Below are 18,263 nucleotides of genomic sequence, written 5' to 3' on the forward strand. Positions count from 1 at the left end.
TGCGCCCTTTAAGACTTATTGTATCCCCCATTCTGTGCTTAAAACACACGATAAGACCTAGTTCATCAAGGAACCTTTCAGTTCAAATTCGGTATCATTAACCCAAATCGCAGTGGAATAAAATTAACTATTTACTGATACTACAATCTCCTTTACTTTCTAACTTACTTTTTAAATGGATTTTCAATGTGTGTTAATTTTTGTAAAAATCTTGTAATTCAACCTTAAATGATCAGGTATGAGTAGAAAAAAAAAGTGTCAAATATCCTTCGCCAAACACTAAACTACTGTTGCTTCTTGAATTTCACATACCCAAAGGATGTCAATCATTCAATATCATCAAGGATTTATTGGACAATGTAACACTAACTTTTTCAACTCAACCAAGATATTAGATAAAAAGTATAATTAATTGAATTAATTAAAAATTTTAGTGTTGCAAGCAGGATTCGAACCTGTCGACCGTTGGCTCAATATGCCACTTTTCGAACCACTTGAGCTATAGTGACTGATACCTCAAGTGGTTAGGCAGCAGCGTATTGAGCCGAAGCCTTGGGCACAAATTCCACTTGTTACATTTACCTTTTCATCTCACCCGAGACGATAGACACAAAGTATAATTAATTGAAAAAATTATATTGCTATTAATAAAAATGTATTTTTCCTCTTGAAAATATATGATCCAGGAGGAAAATTTTACCAAAGTCAACAGGAGATCCGAAGAGGTTGGACCGATTCACTGTGTCGCAATAATACATCCAACTCAGTATTTAAAACTGGTGATTGATAAATTATTTCATTAATGACTTCTCTTCGATTTCAACGAAAATCAGCTTTTATATAATTTAAAATTAGAATATTTCGAAATAAAAGCTCACCGTGAAAAAGCCGAGTCTCGTCCGCCAGTTGCAGCCTGAATCGTCCTTGGGAATGGCGGGAAACGGCCGGCGAATCAAGGATCCTTCAGTGTAAATAAAAAATATTACATTAATCGAAATCCTTTCTAAAAATAATAGCACAAAAAATTAAGTAATATTTAATAATTAATTATTTATTGTTAAAATGAATTAATTATTCAACTTCTAACCGGAGAATTGTTGGCCTATCAGATCACTGCCAGCTTATGTCCTAAAAGTGCAAAATTATGATTTAACTTTTAAAAGAATCGGGCGTAATTTAAAAAAAAACTTATTTAAAATATTCGGTTTATATTATTTTTAAGCATTTACCAATATTTAAATTAATTAGAGAGAATTGTATGAATAATTTGTGGTGTTGGTGGGGGGGGGGCTGGGAAGTAATATTCCCGCCATTCACTCTCTTTCTCTCCTGGCGGCCATCGTTTCACATCGCATTTTCGTCCTCAAAAAAGGTATTTTTAATGTTTGACATTTATTAGTTTAAAAAAGACGGTCTTTGTTTGTTTTTAATGAATTACATAGAAAATAGTCAATTGAACAGTTTTCAGTTATTATATAATTCGGATATTGATTTATTTTGGGTTATGGATCAAAAGCTTTTCGGCTACTGGCCCTTCCAGTCGGCTCAAACGGTTAAGATGTTAAAATTTCATTTAACCCCTCAATGAAGGTATTTTCTCTTTATTTATAAATAGAAATTTGTTCGTCTTTATTGTTTTAATATAATCCCAATTAATTATTCTTTTTATCTAAGGATTTTGGTTGAGGTGAAAAATTAATGTCACGAGCGGGTTGTGAACCGACGACTTTCAGTTCAATACGCCGCTACTCTAACCACTTGAGCTATTTAATATGAGCTACTAATTTTTCACCTCAACCAAAAATCTTAAATAAAAATAATAATTAATTGGAATAATTAATCAATTATGACCTACTAAGCAAATATGGATTAATTTGTCATATAATTTAACAAATAGGCTGACATTCTATCCGCAGCAAACTCAAGCGCCATTTAGTTATACCTAAGTTAGCTAGAAGATCAAGAATCAGCTTTTAGTCATCAATTAATTATATCTAGATCAAATCATTCAAATTACACATCTTAAAGTTTATAAATCAATTAAATTGTAATAGAAGTAAAAATTGGGTTGGTATTGAATTTTTCAGAATGGTCTAACCCTTTTCAAGGTTGACTTGGCGAATGCCTAGCCAGCAAAAAAATAAAAAATAAAAAAACAGCATGGCAGACGATAGGCCGTCAAAAAATCTACATAATTAAAACGTATTGAGGCTAAATTAAAAAATAAAAAATAAATAAATGGAAAATGTTTAAAAATAATATAAACCTAATATTGTTTTTTATTTATTAATTTTTTAATATTTTTTTTTATTGGGCTGGTGCAAAAATAATGCAGCTTTGGAAACGGCAGTCAAACAAATTTTTAATTTTTTATAAAATAAAGCAAATTTATTTGATATAAACTGCTCAAAAGTGAATAGGGGATATTTGTAATTTATTCCATTAATTTTAATTAAATTGACCGATATATTCGGAAAAGAGTGCATGACCTGCCTTATAAATGGACGAATATGTTTTTACATGCCTCATTTTCCATCATGATAACGGTGGAATTTTCCATGATTTTATTACCCTTGATGCGGATATATGTACAGGGTGCTATAAAAAAGGGTTTAATATTGTTTAGTCTAGTTTCAAATTTTTCCCTTTGTTGGGGAAAAATTATACAGCGTACCTCAGGCCCAGTTCAACTTCAAAATTTCAAATATGACCCTGTACATGTTGACACATCATTTTAAACGAATTTTAACACTGAAAACAATGGTGCAATTTAATTTTAAATTAGTCAAAAAAATGAAAAACTTACGGCAAAAAGAAACTATCCGACAAAGAAAGAAAATCTCATACATAATTAAAACCTACTGTAGCTGAAATTAAAAAGTTGGAAAATGTTTAAAAATAATATAAACCAAATATTGTAACTGAGTATTGTTTTTTCTCTTATTAGGCTGGTGCAAAAAGCAATGCAGTCAAAGAAATTTTTAAATTTTTATAAAATAAAGCAAATTTATTCGAAATAAACTGTTCAAAAACAAATAGGGATATTTGTAATTTGTTCTTATACTGTTCATTTTAATTACATTGACCGATATATTCTGACCCATGATACGCTGGAATTCTCCAGGATTTTATTACCCGATGCAGAATATATACAGGATGCTATATATATAAAAAAAAGTGTTTAATATTTTTTAGTCTAATTTCAAATTTTACCTTTTTGGAGAAGATTACCCAGGGTACCTCAGGCAAACTTCAACTTTAAAATTTCAAATATGACCCTATACATCCTGACACATCATTTTAAAGGATATTTTTACACTGAAAACAATGGTGCAATTTAATTTTAAATTGGTCAAAAAATGATACAATTATGGCAAAAAGAAACCGGCAATATAATTTCCACGAGGGGGTGAATATTTTACAGATTACTGTATGTTCTCGAAAATCTCACATCCTCTCTCCAAAATGTTGGAAGGGTTAGATGTAAGAAAAGGGTAAGACTTACAATTTTAAGCAGGATCGTATCGTATCTCATACAGGTACTTCGGGACTCTTGATTATGACGGGGATCTAACGTTCCTTGCACAAATGTCGATTTGTGAGACTGAAGAAAAAATTCTTCCATATTTGTGGACACATGTTTCCGACTTCATCTACAATGGCATACTAAACAAATGGAATTTTTCGAAGGTGGTAGAGGAAAATCTGAGAATTTCGTATCTTGTCATCACAGTAGCTTATGGTTAGGGATGGTTAGCGATGTGGACTTCTCGAAAATAAATTAATTGAATCTTATTTCTATGAAAATAATTTAAAAGGCCCTCAGTTCCTCAATTTTTTGAGGGGGGTTATGACCAACACTGATGGTGTTGTGATGATGTTCCACAGCAACAATGACAGTACTCCGTACTTCTTCCTTTTACCAACCCTGCAGGTCGTTTTACATCGAAAAAGAAACAGAAAAATGGTTTCCTTTTTTTTCTACATTATTCCCGTTATTTTCAAAACTAAGAGCTTTAAGAGCTTAATCTTTCGTCCTATCAACCCAGCAGGTGGTTTTATATCCAAAAAGACAATGAACGTTCTTTCGGTTTTTCGCATTTATTTCTAAAAGAAGGGCTTATTATTTTATTGGTTATTGGTTAATAAAAAATAAATTGCCATTGATGGTAAAAACAAAAATTACATAAGATTTATTAAAATTATTTATATGGAGATTCTGTTTAGGATGTGTTCAATAAATCATATTCTTCCCTTTTTGTAAGTGACTGTTACATTTAATACAATTTTTTCTGTAATCTGATAAAAAATTTGTCGCTGTAAACTATATTTCTTTTATTACAGGTTTTATATATTTATGTGGTCTTCTTTTCTAGGTGGTGGTGTGCCGTTTTGTATTTCTTGCTATATTTTCAAAAAGTGCTATTTAAACAGTGCATTAAATTGTTCCACGAGTGAGGAACATCTGTAGTTAGCTGGTTCAATGAAACAGTTTTAAGGCGAGGATTTTTGCCTTCAGAGGGTAAATTTTATTTATATGACATCTATTTTTTATATGTACCTTATCTTCCATTCTTTGATTTTAACTGATTTTTTTTCCCAGGAGGGATTTACAAATGGTAAATCAACTCTCTCTGCTGGCAGTCAGGTTAGTGAGCATGTTATTATTAATATTTGATTTTTGTGCCAGAAGCTAATATCATTATGATCTTATGAATAACTTTTGCCGGTAAACTACATTTAATTTATTGTAGGCTTTATACATTTCTGTTTTCTTTTTCCAAGGATGATGAGCCATTTGTACTATTTTTTTTTTTACATTTTTATAAAGTGCTTTAAACAGTGCGTTAAGTTGTTCCGCGAGTGTACAACAGTGTGTAGTTAGCTGGTTCATCGAAGCTGTTCTAAGACGAGGATTTTTGCCTTCAGAGGGTAAACATAATTTAACATATATTTTTTATAAACAGTTCGTCTTGTATTCTCAAATTTTTATGTAATTTTTCCTTTTACCAGGAGGGATTTACAAATGGTAAATCAACTCTCTCTGCTGGCAGTCAGGTTAGTGAGCATGTTATTATTAATATTTGATTTTTGTGCCAGAAGCCAATATAATTATGATCTTATGAATAACTTTTGCCGGTAAACTACATTTAATTGTAGTTGTATTGTAGGTTTTATACATTTCTGTTTTCTTTGTCCAAGGATGTTGAGCCATTTTTAGTTTCTTTTTTTTTTACATTTTTATAAAGTGCTATTTAAACTGTGTGTTAAGTTGTTCCGTTAGTGTGAACGGTGTAGGTAAAACTTTCCCATGTAAATGAACCTGCTGGAACTAAAGGCTTATATTTATTTATAAAAAACACCATTATGGAGTTCCACAGCAAGAACGCTGCCACACTCAACATCTTGTACGCTAGTTTTTCTTAGGACAAAATTCTACTAGTAACTTTACGAGGTAAATAACACATTACACTAGTAATCTCATGACGTATCTCCCATATATGATTCTTCTGCTAGTAACCTCATGAAGCGAATGTCTTCCATATATGATACTTCTGCTTGTAATCTCATGAAGAGAATGTCTCTAATATGGATACTTCCACCAGTAACCTCATGAAACGATGTCTCCCATAAGCAATACTCCCCCTAGTAACCTATAAAGTAAATGTCTTCCATATATGATACTACTACTAGTAACCTATGATGCACATGTCTCCAATATAAATACTTCTGCTAGTAACCTCCTGAAGCGAATGTCTTCAATATCGATACTTCTGCTTGTCATCTTATCAAGAGAATGTCTCCCATATGATACTTCTGCTTGTAATCTCATCAAGCGAATGTCTCTAATATAGATACTTCCACCATTAACCTCATAAAGTAAATGTCTTCCATATGTGATACTCCTACTAGTAACCTCATGAAGCGAATGTCATACTCCTACTAGTAACCTCATGAAAGCAAATGTCTCAATATAGATACTCCTACTAGTAACCTCATGAAGCGAATGCTTCTAATATAAATACTTCTGCTAGTAACCTCATGAAGTGAATGTCTCCAATATAGATACTCCTACTAGTAACCTCATGAAGCGAATGCCTCCAAAATAGATACTCCTATTAGTAACTTCATGAAGCGAATATCTTCAATATGAGATAATCCCACTAGTATGTCATGTGCCAGTTCCCCATATCAGTATGTCTTTATTTAAAATTTTCATGATATAAAAAAATACCTAAAGGAAGTGTCTAAAGGAAAAAATTACAACAAAGTCAGTTCCTATTCAATTTTATTAAGATGTAAATATAAAACTGGTTTATTGAATAAGCACAAATACAATGGTTAACAATATTAATTTAAAACAAATCATTTGCTTTTTTAACGTATACATGAACTAGCTTATAAAAATAAAATTTAATAAAATTACTAGCACGTTTTTAAACATCCTTAAAAAAAAAAAAATTAAAATGACCATTATGGCTGATTTTGAAAATAACATATATATTAAAGTGTATGTAATAAGAAAAATGTATAACAAGGGCAAAAAATAAAATAAAATATTAAAACACAATTTATAAAAAATAAAACAATCAATTAAGAAATAGTTAAATAGCTTATATAAATGGACTACAAAAATATTACCATTTCATTAGATAAAATAATTACGTATATATATAATTTAACTTCTACATCTGAAAAGAGAGTTAAATAAAGAAAAGATTTATTTACAATTTCCAAAAGAATAAGGAAAAACCCAATTAAAACATTCTCTTCAGACATTACCTCAGCCGCGCTGACTAGTTAACTTAGTGATGACACCACCTTGGCCTGGAAGTGTAGTCTTTCCTAGAAGATAAGCGTCCACTTCTCGAGCTGCTTGACGACCCTCAGAAATGGCCCAAACAACCAAAGATTGCCCACGGCGGCAATCTGAAATTAAACTTGGTTTTTATATCAAATTGAAAAATTTATAAAACCAATTAATACAAAAGGAATACAACCTCCAGCAGCGAACACCTTTGGGACAGATGTTGCGTACTTTCCTTTTGGTGTTTCATAATTAGATCTTGGATCTAAATTTAAATCCAGTTCATTTGCTATGTACTTTTCAGGTCCCAAAAATCCCATAGCCAACAAAACAAGTTGACAGCTATATACCTTAAAATTTTATTATTTTATTTAGAAGGAACTGGGACACCCTGTATGTATGTATGTATATATATATATATATATAATTTTTTTTTTTTTTTTTAATTTGAAAACTTTACCTTTTCTGAGTTAGGCTCTTCGTCCATCTTCCATCTCCCAGTTTCATCCTTACTCCAACTGACCTTTACTGTTCTTATACCGGCGACATTACCATTGCCGTCATCGATGAATTCCTTGCTGAGAACTGAATACTGCCTCGGGTCTTTGCCGAACTTGACTTTCACCTCTTCGTGACCATAATCGACTTTGAAAACCCTGGGAAATTGGGGCCATGGGTTGTCTTTGGACCTGAATTCTGGTGGTTCGGGTAGAATTTCAAAAGTAGTGATACTATTAGCACCCTGAAATTGATATTGTACGTAAAAAATACTGTTTAATTTGTCGGCCAAATTAGCCCGACCTGTCTAAGCGAAGTAGCAATACAATCACAGCCTGTATCACCACCTCCAATAATAACCACATCTTTGTCCTTCGCCAAAAGCGGCAATACATTGTTGCCCATTTGCTTTTTCTGCCAAGATTCCAAAAATGACATGGCGTAATTGATACCATTCAACTGCCTGCCTGGAATCGGCAGGTCCCTCGGCCATGTAGCGCCAGTGCATAAAATCACGGCATCGTATTCTTCACAAAGTTCCTGAAAACTGTACTATTACATCAATCTGTTATATTAAAAAATTTACAATTGTAAATCTTGTAGTTTGCCCATCTCTGATCATCCTATTCACATTTGCTATGTCTCTTCACACTATTATAAGTATAATTATAGGTAGATTTAAAATTGAGGGCAATTGCCGCATCAGTGGTAAAGTACAGTCATTTAGCATTCCAGCTCTTTCAGACATTGGGGAAAACAAAATTCTCCCTGGGTACCATGGGCAAAAGGCAGATAATTAATTGGCCAAGGAAAGTTGGTACACACCAATACTTGAACCTTTTTGTGACACACCAAACTGCCAGAAACGTAGGATCTGTCAGAGACAATGGATTAAAAATAAGTCCTCCATACAATGGGAATGTAGCACAGAAAAAGGCATGCAAAAAGTTCATCAAAAGACCATAGCAGAAAATAACGACTAATAAGCTAGGGTGTGTTAAGACTCGTATTTACTACTAGTCTGTGTTAAGACTCATATTTACTACTAGTCTGTGTTAAGACTCATATTTACTACTAGTCTGTGTTAAGACTCATACTATTATTCTAGTTGACTGCTAACTTGACACCTCAGAATATGAAAGCATGGCAAACAAGCCTGTGCAGATATTGCCAAAAAGAAGAAGAAACAGCAGAACATGTCCTCTATTGGTGCAAATGCTCAAGGAGGGTAAGATCCATACTCCTGAGAGAGGAAAAGCCCGGGCCTGAAGGATACAGACGGAAGTCAATGAAAAAGCTTTGGGATCTCGTAATAACTTCAAAACCTTTTGCAATTAAAAAATTCATCTTAGTATCTCGGAATATGGCCTATGACACACCTAGTGGTTTTACAAAGTGTTTACTGAGAGGAAAACCTGGTTAGTGGATCAATTTTTTGTATTGAGAGTGGAACATGACAGTTGGTGTGACGCGTATTGCCTGATGGTTTTGAAACAAAGTCAGTGAGTCAAAGAGACGACCACCAAAGTTGGTTTTGAAGACATATTTTGTGGAATGGTTGGGTAGTATTCCATCACCCATGCCAACACATCTGTCTTGCTTCTATGTGTGAACCATCTGTTTTCACTTTTTTTGTTTTTGATTTTGATGATTCCTTAATTTTTCCATTGGTAATACGACAGGAACAGAAGTATTTGTTCTTCATCTGTTGCACTAATAAACAACAATACATTAAAATGCACTATAATTAATATTCAAAAAAGAAACGAACAGGACTGGTCAGCTACATTTGGTGGAATGGTAAAACTGACATGATAACTGCTATGTGTGTCCTAGCCCGCCCTAAATTCACCCTAATTCGTTTGCAATAATTATGCTTTATCTTTGCCATAGAAAAATAAACAAAAAAATCTATAAAGGCAGTCTTAAGTCTTGAAATCAAGTTTAAAAAAATACCTTTGCAGAAATATCTTTTCCAACATTAACGTTTGTTTTAAATTGAATTCCTTCATCGCTAAGAAGTTTCACTCGTCTCTGAACAACATCTTTGGACAATTTCATTGTCGGGATTCCATATTGCAATAGACCGCCAATCCTGTTGTTGCGTTCGAAAACAGTGACCGTATGTCCTGACTGTAAAAAAAGTAAGAAAGTTTTTTTAAAGATTTATATAGGAGCACAATTTTCAGGCATACCTTGTTCATCTGATGTGCGGTGGCAAGTCCAGCCGGTCCTGATCCGACGATGGCAACTTTCTTACCAGTCCTATGTGTTGGGATTTCGGGTTTGATCCACTTTTGTTCGAAAGCGTGGTCGATAATGGCACATTCAATATTTTTAATTGTAACGGGTGGTTCGTTTATTCCTAGTACGCAAGCACCTTCACATGGCGCAGGGCACACTCTACCAGTAAATTCTTTAAAAAATTTATCATTAATCACTTAACGTTCACTAAATATTACATATAATAATTTAAAAAAACTATCAAGATTTTTTTTCTTCACCTGGAAAGTTATTAGTCTGAAGTAGTTGGTTCAACGCTTCATTCCAATTATTCAAGTATATTAAATCGTTCCATTTAGGAATTATATTTCCCAAAGGACATCCGTGTGAGCTCTGACAGAAAGGGACACCGCAATCCATACACCTCGCTGCTTGAACTCTCAATCCTTTCCTGACGTGATCCACATTGTAAATTTCGTCCCAATCTTTGAGCCTTTTTTCAGCCGGCCTGTACATCCCTGTTTCCCTTGTATACTTGATAAATCCCCTGGAAAAATTAACCATATACAATTTTACAAAATAACGGTTTAAAAAAATTTGCATACCTGAGTTTATCTAATGTCTTTTCAACACGTTTCTTTTCAGTGCCAGTATCAGAAATTATATCTTCTATATCCCTTACTGGCTGATTATTAATATAATTCAACGTATCTCCTTCCATTTTCATATTGCTTATTTTCTCTTCTGCTAGTTGACGAAGAGCTCTTTGGTACTCATAGGGAAACACCTTGAAAATATTGTTAAATAAATTAAAGCCACTATTATAAATATATTCCTTGTTTACATACTTTAACAAAATCTTTGGCAGGAGTGGGCCAAGCTTTGATTAAATCATCGGCTATTATTGATCCTGTTTTGCTTTCAAATTCTACAAGCAGGTTATAAACATAATCGATATCTTCTTGTTGGTCCAACGGTAAAAGTTCAACCATTTCTATGTTGCATTTGCTTCAACAAAAATAAAATAAGTCAAATTATAGAAAAAAACAAAACAGTATTATTTAATAAAACTTACCTATGGAATGACCTATCAACGTCTAAAACATACGCAATCCCACCAGACATACCAGCAGCAAAGTTGCGTCCTGTTAGACCCAATATCAATGCACAGCCGCCAGTCATGTATTCACAACCATGATCGCCTACGCCTTCGACGACTGTGACTACGCCAGAATTCCTGACTGAGAAACGTTCTGCAGCAATCCCTCTGAAAAACGCTTTCCCGGAGGTTGCACCATATAGGCATACGTTTCCGACGATTACATTTTGAACGGAGTCAAACTTTGATGTCTTAGGAGGATAGATGACCACCTCTCCTCCACAAAGTCCCTAGAAGAAATCCATTAAAAAAAAAAAAAATCTGACGATGAGCTAGATTATCGACCTGCTGGAAACATAAAGTTTTTTCGGAGATCCTCCGGAAAAAAATCTGATTTTAATTTTTTTTAAATTTTACCTTTCCAACATAATCATTAGAGTCTCCTTCTAATGTCACATGTACCCCTTTGGGCATAAAAGCACAGAAACTCTGACCAGCTGATCCTGTCAAATGGATGTTTATACTCTTTTCTGGAAGTCCTTCATCACCGTATTTCCTTTTTTTGAAAATTCAATATAATTAACATAAATATATAAATAACGTGAAAAATTGTTTGATTTACATGGAGATGTGATAAGCGAGGGTTGAGGCAAAAGCACGGCATTCATTGTTTATTGTCATATTTAAATCTATGCAGTTCATTTGTTTATTTATCACAGGCATGCACAAATCAATTAATTGTTTGTCGAGTCTTTTTTCCAATTGAAAATCCTATAAAAGAGAATTAAGTTTTTATACAAAAGTTTCCAAAAAAGAAAGCATACACGTTTTATTTGTACCTGAGCAACAGAACCGCCCACAATATTCACACCTGGCCTCATATGCAAGGCGTTTTTAAGTATTAAATTCATAGATAACAATTTTGCTTTTGGATTCTTAGTTGCTTCATAAACTTTAAGCAAGTCGGTCCTTCCAATGAGGTCTTGGAACTTACGAATTCCTAATGACGCCATGTACTGCCTGACCTGTAAAAAATAGTATTAAAGACAAATAAAACACGGGTATTAAAACTGAAAACATACATCTTCAGCGATCATGAATAAGTAGTTGATAACATGTTCAGGTTTTCCTGTAAATTTCTTTCTTAAAACGGGATCTTGTGTTGCGATCCCTACAGGGCAAGTATTTAAATGACATTTTCTCATCATGGTGCATCCCATGACAATGAGAGGTGCTGTACTAAAACCAAACTCATCAGCTCCCAAGAGTGCAGCGACAACAACATCAAACCCTTAATTTAAAACAATTTTAATGAATATTACAACAAGGCTTAATATTTTATTTACCAGTACGGATTTGTCCATCGGCTTGCAAAACAATCCTTGATCGAAGGTTGTTCAATACCAAAACTTGGTGTGTTTCAGCAACACCGAGTTCCCAAGGAAGTCCTGCATTTTTGATTCCGGTCCAAGAGCTAGCGCCAGTGCCACCATCATGCCCTGATATCACAATGTGTTCAGCCTTACCCTAATAACGAGCATAAAATTGAACATTTTTATAAGCTGGGGTTAATTAAAATTCTACCTTTGCTACGCCAGACGCCACAACACCGACACCGACTTCGGAAACAAGCTTGACAGATATCCTCGCGTTTGGATTTGCACATTTTAAATCGTAAATCAATTCAGCCAAGTCTTCGATGGAATAAATGTCGTGGTGTGGTGGCGGTGATATTAAACCGACACCGGGGACTGAGTGTCTTGTTTTTGCAATATCTTTTGTAACCTGAAAAATCAAAATTAAACGTAATCTTGTCAATATAATTGAAATGATGAAATGTTATACCTTATAGCCAGGAAGCTCACCACCTTCACCTGGCTTAGCACCCTGAGCCATCTTAATCTGCAGGTCATCCGCATGTGCCAAATAAGAGCTTGTAACGCCGAATCTCCCCGATGCTACTTGTTTAATAGAAGACCTTTTATTAAACTCAGGTTCCTGGTCTAAGTAACGGTCAGCATTTTCCCCTAATTAAATTTTCAAGATATATTGGAAAATAATGATCTACTATCATTGATAAAAAATAGTTGATGTTTTTACCTCCTTCTCCTGTATTTGATTTACCACCAACTCTGTTCATGGCAATGGCAAGTGTAGTATGTGCTTCTAAAGATATGCTGCCGAAACTCATAGCACCTAAAATACATGTATATATACATAAACTATTTAAGTTTACTACATATAATTACCAGACAACCAGAAAAGGTCGTGGTTTTTCATTTATTATTATTAAGAGGATTAGATATTTACATAATGCATCAGTTCATTAAGAAAAAAACGCCTTGAACATTTCACTGTTATAAAATATTTTCTTTCTCATAACTTTAAAATCCATAATTCGTACTAACTTTTGTATGAATTTAAGCTAGGCACTATGGTGTCCAAGGGAACTCATAAAATTTGCACTATGTTTGGTGATGAAACAATATAAATGAGCACATGATAAGATTGAAGATGAACCACGGTTTGGTGGACCTTCTGCCTGGAATGATGATGAAGTGAGAGAAGCTATAGCTATAGCTAGCCGAGCTAAGGAGCTCACCATGAGTGTTCAACGTAAGCGATAGAAGCATTCACTTTAGCTTTCATCAATTTGGAAAGAAGTGAGCAAATGGATTCCTCATAAATTGACGCTTCGGCTTTAAAACTCTCATTTCTTTCAAGGCACAAAATAGAATGACCCTGTCCCATTGACACAAAAAATAAAAATGTCTACAACAAAAGTTGAGTTTGGTGTAGTATATTGTGCTCTATGAATTCCTGCCACATAAATGGGCATTACCGCACAAATCTACTCAATCCAGCTGAAACAAGTATATCTTGCACTGGCCTAGAAACGCGGCTCTCTTGAACTGAAAAAATGTGTAATTCATCACCAGGACAACGTGAGACCTCATACAGCCAGAATAAGAGATGATAAGAAGTTTGATGGTAAGATCTACCACACTCTCTGCACACTCCAAACCTGGCACCACCTGACTTTCACCTTTCCTTAGCAACGGAAACAATTTATTTTTTAAGACACACGAGCCAAACATTTAAAATAAGGGTATAACTGGGTAAGTAACTTGTTGGGAGAAAAATATAGATGCTGATGGAGGTTGATTCCCTGAATAAAATATTTCTAAGCTCATTTTAATTATTGTAATGATGGCCACAACTTAAGGTGTTGACAGAGTGCTCATTACTGTAAGGAAAAGGTTCTTGGTTCAAATCCAGTAGGGCTCTGCATTCCAACCTCACATACTTACAAATAGACTTTTGTATATTGTAACACTCCAAGGGGTTATATGACCATATTTTTTTAAACAAGGGTTTGCAACAGCAGAGGTAATATCAACCTCGAGGTGCTGGTGTTTTTGAAAAAAAGCCCATTTGTAAGTATGCCGGGTTCAAATGGAGGGCTGTTGGATTTGAACTTGGAACCTTTACCTTTCAGTGATAAGCACTGTGTCAACGCCTAAACCATTGCAGCCACCAATGCCCCCTTTGATACGACCTCTATTGTTTCAAAGCCTTGTAACTAATTTTAATTTTGAGAATTATTCAAGCCTTAAACTTGGAAGAACTTTTCTGGGTAATAAGGGGACTGCAGTGGCTGAGTAGTTAGGGTATCTGACTCATATTTGCCATGCTAGCACTTTTGGGTTTTAATGCTGGCACAGCTTTTTAATAGAAAATTATATGATAAAAGTATTCTGACTTTGGTTTGACCCAAATTAATATATAAATCTCTTAGTCTTAAACTGATAAACTCTTAGTTTAATTCTTGGTATAACACTCTGTACAGAGGCCGTTCAGCAGTAAAAAACCTTCCCGCCATGTGGGCTGGGCCTGATGTGACATCCAAAACAGTTATAAGACTCGCCATATAAACACCAAAAAGTGGCGTCCAATGGCCTGGTTAATGTTAATAGTTTAACAAATTTATTCAAATGAAATAGAAGTTAGTAGTTTTACCAGTTGCAAATCTTTTGACAATTTCAGATGCTGGTTCGACTTCAGAGATGTCAACAGGCTTGTCGCTTTGTACTATCTCTAGCTGCCCTCGTAAAGTGCAGTCCCTTATGCTCTCTAAAGTAGACTCTTTAAACTTCTCGTAGCTGTTTTGACTCTTGTTGACCGCTGCTTCCTTTAAAAATTTAATTTTAAAAACCTATCCTCAACCGAAAAAGCGGTTTTAAATTAAAATACCTGCAGATTTGCAATGCTCAAAGGTTCGTTGATGTGCTTTTCACCGCCGCTCCTCCAGTGATATATGCCGGGGTTTCTTAAAACGAGATTATCCTTGTCTGTATAAGCTAGATAATGCCTTTCAAAAATCTCATCCGCAAGGATTTCAAACGTGACCCCGCCTATTCTTGAAGATGTACCCTAAAATAATTTACACAATTAAATATAAATATTATTAATTAAAGAGTTCTTTAAAAAAAGTCATTACTTTGAAGCATTTCTCAATGACTTCTTCAGCAAGTCCCACTGCCTCGAATATCTGCGCCCCTTTGTAAGACTGTAACGTTGAAATTCCCATTTTCGCCATTACTTTTGAAATTCCTCTCTCCATTGCTTCTGAATAATTCTTTAAAAAAAAAAATTAATTAATTTTGTGAAATTGGGTGCCAAATTATGTCATTACCATGTACAAAACTTGATCGGTGAATGAAGAATCAATAAGACCTTCGGCTCGAAGACTTCTGACCATTTCAAAAACCATATATGGGCAAATTCCATCGGCACCATAACCCAATAAAACACACATATGGTGTACTTCCCTAAGATAATTATTTATTGCAATAATTTTTAAAAAATTTCATTATCCTCAAATAATATCCCACCTTGCTTCACCGGACTCAAGTATTAAACCGACCTTCATACGCTGCCTCGTTTCAATGAGATGGTGATGAGTTGCACCAAGGGCAAGCAGCATGCTTATCGGAACTCTGACACAAGACAAAACAAGGGTTTTTATTTTGTACAATAAATAATAAGAAAAGATAATAAAATTAATTAAAAATTACCTTTCAGCTCCGGCTTTGCGATCTGACAAAACAATGAGTTGAAAACCTTCTTCAGCTGCCTTTTGGGCTTCTTCGCATACTCTATCTAATGTTTTTTGTACTCCGGCTGGGCCACAGTCTTTACTGAATGTTATATCAATGACGATAGTCTAAAATTACAAAAGTTAACATTTTTTTTTGTTAGAATCGCAGTTTTGGCTTCGAGCAAATACCTTCCAACCCCTGTGTGTGTTTCTCTTCAGTATTTCCAAGTCTGGGAGAGAGATTATTGGGTGTGGGAGGAAAAGTCGATGGCACTGAATAGCACTCGGTATAAGAATATTGGCCTCAGGGCCGATCGGGCAAAGCAGCGACATTACGACTTTTTCACGAAACGGATCAATAGGCGGGTTGGTCACCTAAGGGAAAAATTTAATTGAGATTTAAAATTGATTAAACTTCAACAACATCTGTCAATTACCTGGGCGAAAAGCTGCTTGAAATAATCATACAGAAGGGGTTGGAATTGCGATAAACAAGCCAATGGTGCATCATTGCCCATTGAACCAAGAGGTTCTTTCCTTTAAAAAAATATTTAAAAAATAAAAAAATATTTAAATTAAATAAATTGAACTTAAATTACTTAGATTTCATCATTGGGAGGATAAGCATGTTTATTGTTTCAATAGTGTAACCAAAGAGGGAAAGACGTCTATCACCACCCCAGATCCTGCTGACGTCTTCTTTCGGTATGTCAGAAATACATTCAGGAGAAATTTCACCACTCAAACAGAATCCTTCAGTAGCGTTGAAGTTCTCAAGATTGGCCTTTTCACGCAATTCAGCCATGGTTATCTATAAATGTATAATTTGTGGATTAAAAAAAATGATATTTACAGGACTTCAGATTAAAAAAAAAAAATAAATAAATAAATAAATAAAATAAATAGAAATAATCACAAAGAAAACAGATGTGTTATACTTTTAAAAAAATTAGAAGTGTTCACAGTATAAAAAAATATAACACAATAAAGCATACATGCATAAATTAGAAAATAAAACAGTTATTAAAAAAAGAAAGAAAATACCAGCTACAAAAAGGTATATACAATAAAATTATTAATATGCGAAGAAGAAATAGAAGAAAAAATAAATCTTAATGTGCAAGATAAGAAGCAACTACAAGTGCATAGATTTTTCAAAGTACTTAAAACTCACCGTCTAAGCGACATTTACCAAATCGTCGATGGACCAACGGAGAACACATAAATAAGGGGAAGACAAATAAATTGAATTAGTTTGATGTCAGAGTACCATAAAAAAATCAACATTACATGTACATTTTATTAATTAAGGTCACGGTAAATACCAGACAAAACTACGTGGCTACAGTACTCTAGTTAATATCATTTGAATAAATTAAGTAATTGACTTTTTAAATATTTAAATTCATAATTATTGTAATGAATACCCACACATTTATGGGGGGTTTCTCTTTTATGAGAAAAGTACACAAACATTCAGACAACTAAATACACATTCACATACAGAAACAATGTTTTTTAATGGATTTATTTTTTAATATTAGCCTGAGAGGGAATTTGATCAATGCTATGAAATAATTGTATTCTTGGAGGAAGGGTAGAAAAAAGGCCGGAAGAGATGGTGGGAATCAATGAGCCGTCTTTCACGCTGACCACTAGTGCGGTCCCCCATATACAACTGAATGTTCTTCACATGTTATGAGTACGCAAATACATAACATAATAATGATATGAAATTTTCATTCCTTATATTAGAAAAATCTTTTATTTAAAAAATAAATAAATAAACACACTTTCTCACTCACTCTTAAGGGCAAATTAACATCAAGTATCAATTTTCAAATTCATAACAAATGTTGTGTTGAGTTGCAATAATAAATAAAAAGATTCATACAAAAATTAATATTTTTAAGTGGTTTTCTAAAATCATTTTTCCAAGCAAAGCCCAGTCGCTTATGAAGTTCATTAAGAAATTATCGTTAAAGAAATATTGTTTGTACCTGTTCTTTTAACCATTTGCTATGCTCTCTGCTGTTTGCTATATGCTTTTTCAATTCAACATCCTGAATAACAGTTTTTTCTTTAGTATCGACCAAAAGCATTCTTCCTGGTTTCAAACGGCTCTAAAAACAAAACAAAAAATAATAATAAGTGTTTAATTAATACAATACAGTGAAACTTCCCTATAATGGACAATCTTGAGATTTGAAATTATCTACTATTGGAATAAGAGTAAAAAAATGTTTAGTATTCAAGATGGGACACAATGGAGACTACAAGATATTGACACCTTTGAAACAATGAGGATTTTTAGCCTTTTTTTATCACTAGAGGTTGGTATTTCACAAGCCTGAGCATGGCAAAACCATTCAAATATGTCTTAGTCTATTGCCGTACCAGACATTTTAGGAAAAATTCTGCGCGATTGGTCATTTCTGTGTTTGTAAAATTTATCTAAAAGTTCTACTTTTTATAATTTAGAATTTTACTTGCCTGGATCTCCAAAAATGAAAAGTTCACAGCCAAGTCTCACA

The 18,263-nt window shown here is 33.8% G+C and overlaps 1 protein-coding gene across 4 annotated transcripts in view; it reads right to left on the reverse strand.

Annotated features, from left to right (window-relative positions):
* Nucleotides 1-6,587: 6,587 nt before the first annotated feature.
* Nucleotides 6,588-18,263, reverse strand: part of LOC106667559 (glutamate synthase 1 [NADH], chloroplastic) — a 29,241-nt gene continuing 17,565 nt past the window's right edge. Inside the window, exons 11-40 of one of the 4 annotated variants that reach the window (XM_014395590.2) lie at nt 17,730-17,852; nt 16,904-16,906; nt 16,329-16,540; nt 16,167-16,266; nt 15,919-16,104; nt 15,707-15,855; nt 15,524-15,628; nt 15,325-15,460; nt 15,130-15,267; nt 14,883-15,062; nt 14,649-14,820; nt 12,729-12,824; nt 12,474-12,655; nt 12,213-12,413; nt 11,975-12,155; nt 11,711-11,919; nt 11,468-11,653; nt 11,251-11,399; nt 11,046-11,184; nt 10,605-10,918; nt 10,378-10,537; nt 10,135-10,316; nt 9,811-10,076; nt 9,502-9,722; nt 9,263-9,439; nt 7,610-7,846; nt 7,269-7,550; nt 7,002-7,158; nt 6,784-6,930; nt 6,588-6,692 (exon numbers count right to left, since the gene is read on the reverse strand). In XM_014395590.2, the coding sequence (XP_014251076.1) occupies nt 6,785-6,930; nt 7,002-7,158; nt 7,269-7,550; nt 7,610-7,846; nt 9,263-9,439; nt 9,502-9,722; nt 9,811-10,076; nt 10,135-10,316; nt 10,378-10,537; nt 10,605-10,918; nt 11,046-11,184; nt 11,251-11,399; nt 11,468-11,653; nt 11,711-11,919; nt 11,975-12,155; nt 12,213-12,413; nt 12,474-12,655; nt 12,729-12,824; nt 14,649-14,820; nt 14,883-15,062; nt 15,130-15,267; nt 15,325-15,460; nt 15,524-15,628; nt 15,707-15,855; nt 15,919-16,104; nt 16,167-16,266; nt 16,329-16,540; nt 16,904-16,906; nt 17,730-17,852 (4,989 nt within the window). In that variant the 3' untranslated portion in view covers nt 6,588-6,692; nt 6,784. The other 3 variants (XM_014395589.1, XM_014395592.2, XM_014395591.2) reach the window with 3 other exon arrangements.

This window comes from Cimex lectularius, unplaced genomic scaffold (genome assembly GCF_000648675.2).
Source record: "Cimex lectularius strain Harlan isolate CLEC.00 unplaced genomic scaffold, Clec_2.1 scaffold74, whole genome shotgun sequence".
Taxonomy (NCBI): domain Eukaryota; kingdom Metazoa; phylum Arthropoda; class Insecta; order Hemiptera; family Cimicidae; genus Cimex; species Cimex lectularius.